The sequence below is a fragment of the Daphnia pulex genome, chromosome 4 (genome assembly GCF_021134715.1).
Source record: "Daphnia pulex isolate KAP4 chromosome 4, ASM2113471v1".
Taxonomy (NCBI): domain Eukaryota; kingdom Metazoa; phylum Arthropoda; class Branchiopoda; order Diplostraca; family Daphniidae; genus Daphnia; species Daphnia pulex.
The window spans coordinates 5,319,208-5,327,477 of record NC_060020.1 but is presented as its reverse complement, the minus strand read 5'-3'; the positions used below and the strand labels follow the sequence as shown (position 1 = coordinate 5,327,477).

Below are 8,270 nucleotides of genomic sequence, written 5' to 3'. Positions count from 1 at the left end.
GGGTTTTCATTCGTAATCATCTAATCAAGGAAGACCTCAGCTAGACGACTCTTACGCCACTGTCTCTTTTTCTCTTTTTTTTTTTTTCATTTTGAATAGGAACTTGATGACGCGAGTTGTGTGTGGTTCAATGGGAAAAACACCAGCCAACAAAAAAGGAATGGCGGCGGCCATTTTGGATTGAGCGACTGCAGCGCCACCGCCGCCGCCCCTCCAACGTTGTCTCCGGTTTCCCATTGCGAGGGCTAGTCAGTTCCCCACCAGACGCCGTGAAGAGAAGTTCGGTCACACCCAACGCTTCTCTCCACTTGAAAACCAACAGAGAAAGAAAGAAAGAAAGAAACCATTTTCTTCTTCTTTGATCAATCAAACAACCACATTACCTTAGAAAAAGCCAACGTTTGGAATTTTGTCACTTTGTGTAGTTAATATAGTCGGCGGAATTCTACTACCACCAATTCGTCTAGTGATTTTGCAAAAAAGTGTGTTCATCTTTTTTTGTGTGCATTTTCATCTCTCACTTGGTCATTTCTCCCCGATTCAAATTTGTGTGACCAGCAGCTTCTTCGTTGTGTGTTGTTTTTTGAAAAAAAGAAAAATTAGAAAAAAGTGTGTGGCGTGGTTTCCACCCTTCTCTCAATCTCCCCCGCCATACCCTCATTTCTCCTTGGCTGTCGGTTGTCTGGCAGCCATTTGTAAGGCGGCTTTTTTCTCTCTCCTTTCCCAGAGAGTTGTATACCCTAGGCCATTGGAAGCCTAGCCTAGCCCAGCCCACGACTACACACACACACACACACAATGTCGGCTTTGTGTGCGTTTCCTCCATTAATTCCGGCTGGCGGAGGGGTAGGTGTTTACTCAGCCGGTTACATGTCGGCTGACGTCAGCAGTTCCAGCAGCAGCAGCAGCAGTCATGTTGGCCGTGGTGGAGTTGTTGGCTCATTCGCTGCGTATTCCAACGCCATGGCGACATCACAACAGTCGCGGGTCTCGGGTTCAGCATCTATTCCGGCTTACGGAAGCACTTTCGCTGCCTTTCATCCTCATCACCCGTCAGCAGTTGCTGCAACCACCGGAAACGGCGGTAAATCGGTCATGAAAATGACTCAACCTGAATCGGCCTGGTCGTCACGAACTTCTTCTTCGTCGGCGACCGCAACAACAACAGCAGAGCCTCCGGCTGCCAAACGTCGATGCACGGATAAAATCCGTTCGTCGTCGACAGCCTGGTCTGATCAGCACGCCCCCACGATCTGGCAGTCGGCGACGACGTCGTCCATTCCAGCCAGTGTTTGCCCGTCTGGTTGTACCATGTGTCACTTGCAGAGGCAGCAGCAACAACAGCAAGTGCAACAACAACAACATCCCTCCTCGCAATACCCTGGCGGCTTCCATCACCAGGCCTACGACTCTAGACGGCCCTTGCAGGAGAAACACCAAAATCGTGAAGAATCTGCCCTGGTGGCCTCGACGGCCGCCAACAACAACAACCCGTCGTCCAACACCATGGCGACCGGTCTGTCTCACCTGAAATCTTCAATGGGGATGAAATCGGTGGATCAATCATCTAATGGTGGTGTCTCGGTGCCTCATCGGATGCCAAACGTCAACCGGACCCTGTCGGTGGACCCGAAAAAGGATTATTCGGCGCCATTGCATGTGGATTGTAGCGTCGAGTACGACTTGCCGAGGATCGTCCGTCCACCACCCGGCGCCGAGCCGCTCCTGGTCTTTGCTCCGCCTCGTTCGTCTGCCGTGGCATCGCTGGCCACGCCTTCGGGCTATCATCCGTCGACGTGGACCACCACCGCGACCAACTCGCGGCCCCTTCCGCCCCAGTGGAATCAACAGCAGCAGCAGCAGGGGGCAGCCAGTCGTATCAAAAGTGACAAGCCATCCGCCGCATCCGTCAAGTCTCATCCGGCAGCCATCCAACAACAGCAGCAACAACAACAACAGAAACTCAACTCTACGAGTAAGTCATCAAACCAAAAATCCTCGCTCTTATTTCAGCTCGAAAAAAAGGGGATTGATTCGGACCCCATCCGCCCAGTCACAGAGACTCGGTTGCTCCCGTGTCGTGTATGCGAGTGGGTGGAATTGCGTCGAGTATCAGGTGATGGGCTCAATCTCATTTCCTCCCCCCACTCGTCGTCGTCGTCTCTCCCAGGGCCCTTTTTTTCCCCGTCTTACCCATCTCGTATCGATTAACACAAGAGCCTCGGAATCCATCCGCCATCAGCTCAGCTCTCTCTCTTCTGACAGGTCATTTAATACCCCCCTCCCTTTTTATATAGTATAACTCTTGTTAATGACGTTTTTTTTCGGACGCCATCTTTATCTGTTTGGGAGCGAGGATAGAGAGAGGGATTTTTCTCTCCAGGATATTATTGATATTCTATCAAGCGGATTAATAGCCTCGGGGATAGAGAGAGAGAAAAAAAGAAGGGGGGGGGGAGGAAAAGGTAATAATATCCAGGTAATAATCAAACATGGCGTAGTTTGAGAATGGAAAAAGCGAGGAATACACGGAATCTAGTTTTACAACCACATCATTCCCCTTCTCTTTCCATTCCGTTCGTTCTCTCAAGTGAACATGGCAAAACTATAACTTCTTTTTCTTCTTTTTCCTCCCACCCACCAGCAAACTCTCTCGAAATGGGTCTCTCTCGTTCTCTTCCTGTTGTAACGACTTTTGCCAACGATGCGAGTAATATTCCGGCAGCCGGAACGTCCCTTTTTTTCTTATTCTCGAACCGTAAAAGAAAATAAAAATAACGCCGAAAAAATAAATGTCGTTATTCTTTTTTTCTTATTTTCGCGAACATTTTATTGCGGAGTGGCACCCGGAGGAGAGTCTCTTGTGTAAGAAAATTCGATTGCGATAAAAGTTTTCTATTCCGGATCCGGTCAAAAGTTGCAACAGACTATTTATGACTGTAATACGTTTAGATTTTTCTTTCTTTCTGGGATGCGCATTCCGGTTGATCCAATATTCTTCCTTCAACTTTTTTTTTATTGTAAATACAAGAAAAGCCGAGTATCGCAAAATGATTCTTGGAATCATTCACATCTGTTGTGGAATGGTGATATGCTTGAATTCCGGCCGGCGGATGAATTCCGGAATTTTCTCATTTCCCTTTCTTTTCTTCTGGCCGATTGAAGCAACAACAAAAAAAGATTTGACATTTTTCTTCCTTTTTTTTATTCGACGTGAATGAATATCGCTGGTGCGGAAGAATCCTTGGAATTCTTGAAATTTCAATTTTTTTTAAATTTAGATTTTCCTTTTTTGTATTTTAAAGAAAGAAAGAAAAAAAGGAGTTGGTCCCGTTGAAAATGATTCGCTTGAAATTAATTGATTGCTTTTTTTCTGATTGCCAATCCACTTCTTTTTCTTTTCTTCTTCGCCTTATTCTTTTTGTGTGTGAGGAGGAGGTCGCTGGTGTCTTAGCTCATTCAATGGGAAAGGAACGTCAGAAAAATGTCGTTTCTTCCGGCTGGCTAACCTGAAATGAATTTATGCTGGATAGCTCTCGCAGCATTTATTATTCAATTCAATTCAAATTGCCTCGGCACTGCCTCACTTCACAATGTCTCATCAAAAAGAACCTTCTTTCTTTTCTTTCCCATTTCGGCGAAGACAATGGAGGGGAAAAAGAAGAAGAAGAAAATGATTGGCCCTGAGTCGAGTAGTTATCGCCTGACGGCCATTGTTTCAAATCCGCACGCCGGTGGCTGCCGCTGCTGCTACTAGCAACCGCTGGATGTGTCCTCCCTCCCACCTTGGAAGGGATAAAAAGAAAAGAAGGAAAAAACGAGTCCTGTGTTAATGCACAGGAACGGCTTTTGTTGTGTCTACTCTATTATTACATTGACATCGTGTCGTCATAATGGACATTCCCCAGCCCCCCTTAAAAAGGAGACAAATAAAATGAAATGTAGGAGAGAGAGAGAGAGAGAGAGACTTTGGACTTTACAACAAATCCATCCGGCCGGATTCTCTCTTTCTCTATTATTAAACATTTCAATGGCTTTGCCTCTTTTCTATGGAGGGACCCCACTTTTAAAGGGTCGCATGGAATAGCTTTTGTGGAGGTTTTTATCCATCCGTCTTGGATGGATGATGAAAAGATAGCCCCTCTCTCTCCTTTCTCCCATTCCAAGAGCTAGGGCTCCCCCCATCCGCTCGAGTGACGTCAACCAATGGCCGACATTTGACGATCCGCCCCCCTCCCGTCACAATTTTTTTTTTCTTTTTCCTTGTTCTGTTTCTCTTTTTTTTCCTCGTGAATGCGCCGACCGGACTGACAGGATGGTGGAATAGAATGGAATAGATAAATAGGGATAGGAATAGATAGGATATGTCGTGTATGTACATTCGTTTGATTCCTTTTTTTTCTTTCAACTTCGAATGAAATTCAAAAGAAATTTTTGCTGACGGTCCGCTCTTTTTTGTTTTTTTTTGTTTCCTTTTTTTTTCTCGTCTCTTGTGTGCGTGTGTGTGCAGTTTCAGGTGCCATCCGGAATAATTCTACCACCACGGGCGGCGGAGGAGTTCCGTGCGGATGCCCGTCTTGTTGTTTAACGGCTCGCCCCAGTCTTCCTCCTCCACCACCTCCCAATGTTTATGCGGGGCCAACGGGCGTGGGTGGCGGTGCGGGTTGGATGAACCAACATTGGAGTCCTCCGGCCGGCGCTACCGCCTCTTCCGCCGGATTCAATTACGCCCCACCACAGCAGCAGCAGCAACAACAACAACAACCCACTTACCAGATGGCCGCATTTCACAATATCGATCAGCAACCGCAACAACAACAACAGCCGCAGACTGTGATCAATAGGCGCCGGAAGCGTTCACCAGAGGCGATTCCATCGTCTGGCGGTGGTGGTGGTGGCTCGTCTGATAAGATGCAGCGGCTGTACTCGACGGCCCAATGGATGCCAAATCCGTCGTCGATTCAGGCCGCGGCCGAAGCGGCTTTCGTGGCGGCTGCAGCCGCCGCAGCGGCCGCCGCCAGCCACCGATACGTCACGTCCTCGCCGGCAGCCTGGATGCACGCATCCGCTCAGCCTCTCAAGTTTCACTGCTGAAAGAAAGAAAGAAAAACAAGAATCGCCATTCCCATCCCACTTTTTCTTTTTTCGTTCGCTAGGCGCGTCTCACCCACTTCCCGTTGCCAGACGTGGAAAAATTTCGTCCATCGTCGCAGTTTTTCTCTCTTTCACTCGGAAAAACAACAAAAACAAAAAAAAGATTGTTTTTTTTTCTTCATATATCAAAGGCTGATTACTGTGTTAGTTGGTTTCTCTTTCAATGTGATGCTTATCCCTCGTTTCTTTTTTTGGAAAAAACAAAAAAATTGCAATCCAAACACAAACCTCAATTCCGTTAAAACCCCGCCTCCTTCCTTTCAACCACACACGGACCTGTTTCTTTTTTTTATCGCTCGAATTCCCGCATCAATCGATGGCTTTTGAAATTTGTGTGTCCCGTCGTCAATTCCATCAGGAAACAAACTAAAAAGAAAAAATGTAGAATCCAGCGTCATCGAAATTAATAACCTCATTGAAACAAACAACAAAAGAGAAAGAGAGAAAAGTTCCATATTTCTATTTTCGAACTGTTGTTACGGAAACCATTGCAGATTGGTGGAAATAATTCTTTTTTCTTCTTTACAATTCCGTTTTGACGCTGGATTTTCATTCAAAAAAAAAATAGTGAAACGACAATTCTTTTCTTCCTTATTTTCTCGTTTCCCCGTGTGTGTGTGTGTGTGTGTGACGAAACAACCGAAAATCCCTTTCCGGCTTGTGCGTTTATTATACAATGCGCCAGCCTCATTTGTCAACAGAAATGCGTCGGCATAGGGAGAGGAACACACACACACACAACCGAAAACGTGAGGAACTTAAATTTTTCTTTTTCAAACTTTTATATCTCTGATGTGCCTCCTCTATACATAAACTACAATTTACCACATAGGTCTATATACATACATATATATATCTATACATATATTTTCGAATTTTTCAAAGGGAAACCAATTTTAGTCGTCGAGTTGTAAAGCAAACTAAAATTCGGGAAAAAGAAGAAGAAAAAAAAAGAATTTGACGCTCGAAGTAAAAATAATTTTTTTCTTCGTCACTGTTTTCATTTCCTTGTCGTCACCCCCTTCTCACCACACCCACACTTGTCTTTGATCCATAAATATTTATGAGTAAAACAACAAAAAGAAAAACAAAAAAATCATCTAGGAAACAAACAAAATGCGGCTGGCCAATTCGATTTTTTGAGAGAAGAGAAAACGCCATGTCCATATTTTTCTGTTTTCAGTGTTTTTTCTTTATTTTGTCGTGCGTGTTGAAGATTTAAAAAGAAAAAGAAAAAAAATCGGATCCTTTTGCTAGTCCTTTTGAATTTACACCATCCTCCCTCACCTTTTGCGAGAAGGGGGGAGGTCATTTTGCATCCGTGTTATTATTATTATTATTTTCTTCTTCCCACTTGTGATGTCAAGTTTCTTTCTTTCGCCTAATTCATTATTTTTATGGTTTCCCTTCATTTCCCCCGAGCTCCCATTTTTGTTGTTTTGTTCTCAGGGGTCGTGTTTGGTATATATATTTTCGGTCGTACTTTTTTTTTCAAATGAAAACAAATGCGATTAAATTAATTCATTTTTTTGGACGAAGACAGTCTTCCTGTTCGATCAGTTGAACCACGCCCTCCTTTGTAATTTCTTCCCCCCATTTTTTCTTTTTTAATTTAACGATGTAAAAACAAAAAAAATAGTGAATGGGTTCATCGAACGTGCGGGCAAAGTCACGTGACTAGTCGCATTTTTGACGGGGGGCTGTTGCTGTACACACGAAAAAAAAAATTATTCAAAAGAGAGATGGGAGGAATATTTGTTTTTAAAATTTTTGGAAGAAATGAAAATAAAAATTCCGCAAAATAAAACACACATCGGCGAGAAATGGTTTTTCTTTCTTTTCTCCTATTTTTTTTTTATTTTCATAAAAGATGATTGGTCACGGTTTGATGGAGGCAATTTTGGTGATCCGCCAACACTCTTTCCCTGCTCTTTTGTTTATTTTTTCTCATTTCCTTCGACTCTTATTGATTTCGATAGCGCTTACGCCACACCAGCCCCTTTTCTATCTTTTATTCCCCCCCCCATCTCCTGTCGTTGTAAAATCAATCAATTTTGTGCTTGTAACTGTGATATATAAAATGGTCGAGTTTTTTGCTGGATTTGCCCCTCCCCCCTCTCTCGTGTGTGTGTGTGTGTGTGTGTGTGTGTGTGAATATAAAACAACAAAAAACACTATTACATCTTTAATATGGATATCATACACGATTATTTTTCATGTCATAAAACAAGACGAAGCATTTTTCTTTTTTAACTTTTTTTATTTTAAATAATAATTCGGTACCCAAAAAATATCTTCCAAAAAAAAGGGGGACACACGTCGGACGGATGGCCATAAAAAAGTCTGAAGAACAGATGAGTCATTGTGTCTCTTTTTTTCATTCTCTCTCAAGACTATAATAATATAAGATGTACTGTTACTTGTTTCGCATTTCCTCTACGGCTGCGCATACAATGTGTGCGCCATCTCTCCCTGGGTCATTCAAAAATGTCTTTTTTTTCTTCGCTCTTGTCCAGGCTTTTATTTTGTTTGTGTCAGAGAAATGTGGACAGGAGAGAAATGGGCGAGGTCTGATAAGAGAGTGGACAGTGCGAGGGGGGGGGTCAAAAGTCTATCTCTCCACGCACACATACAGCAGAGAGAGAGAGAGAGATTGTGACAGTCATTAGCAATGCAGTGTCACTTAAAGGCTGACAACAGAAAACGGCGGGGCGAAGAAATTGTCTGCCGTGGATCAAAGGGAGGCCAGGCGCACACACTTCACACGGACACGGCATATAATACACACACGGACGTCTGAGAAAAGCGAAAATAACAGAATCTCTCTCTCTCTTCTCTGCTGAGCCGTCTGATGTCGAACCGCGCCCCGTTTCTTTTATTTTTTACCACCCAGGCGCCATTTGAAACGCGTTGCACATTTTCTCACCAAATAAAAAGAAAAAGAAAAGAAGAAGAATCTTATGATTTTGGGGGGGGGTCGTCAATACGGACACGGACTCGCTAATGAGATACAGACACACGGGCCGCTGCTGCAGCTGCTTCTCTCCCACAAGGTGGTAAATAATTAATCAAAGCCAGAGTCACACGCACGGGAAAAACATTTTTTTTTTTTTTTT

The 8,270-nt window shown here is 44.1% G+C and overlaps 1 protein-coding gene across 1 annotated transcript; it reads left to right on the top strand.

Annotated features, from left to right (window-relative positions):
- Positions 1 to 236: 236 nt before the first annotated feature.
- On the top strand, positions 237 to 7,381 carry LOC124192853 (centrosomal and chromosomal factor-like). The gene is made up of 2 exons (XM_046586350.1): positions 237 to 1,975; positions 4,511 to 7,381. Exons 1-2 carry the CDS (start codon positions 799 to 801, stop codon positions 5,092 to 5,094), a joined length of 1,761 nt encoding a protein of 586 aa, XP_046442306.1. The 5' UTR covers positions 237 to 798; the 3' UTR covers positions 5,095 to 7,381.
- The last annotated feature ends 889 nt before the right edge of the window (positions 7,382 to 8,270 follow it).

Coding starts and splice junctions, on each gene's coding strand:
- LOC124192853 (XM_046586350.1), top strand. CDS start 799: ATGTCGGCTTTGTGTGCGTTTCCTCCATTAATTCCGGCTGGCGGAGGG. Junction 1,976..4,510: donor ACAGAAACTCAACTCTACGA/GTAAGTCATCAA, acceptor GTGTGTGTGCAG/TTTCAGGTGCCATCCGGAAT.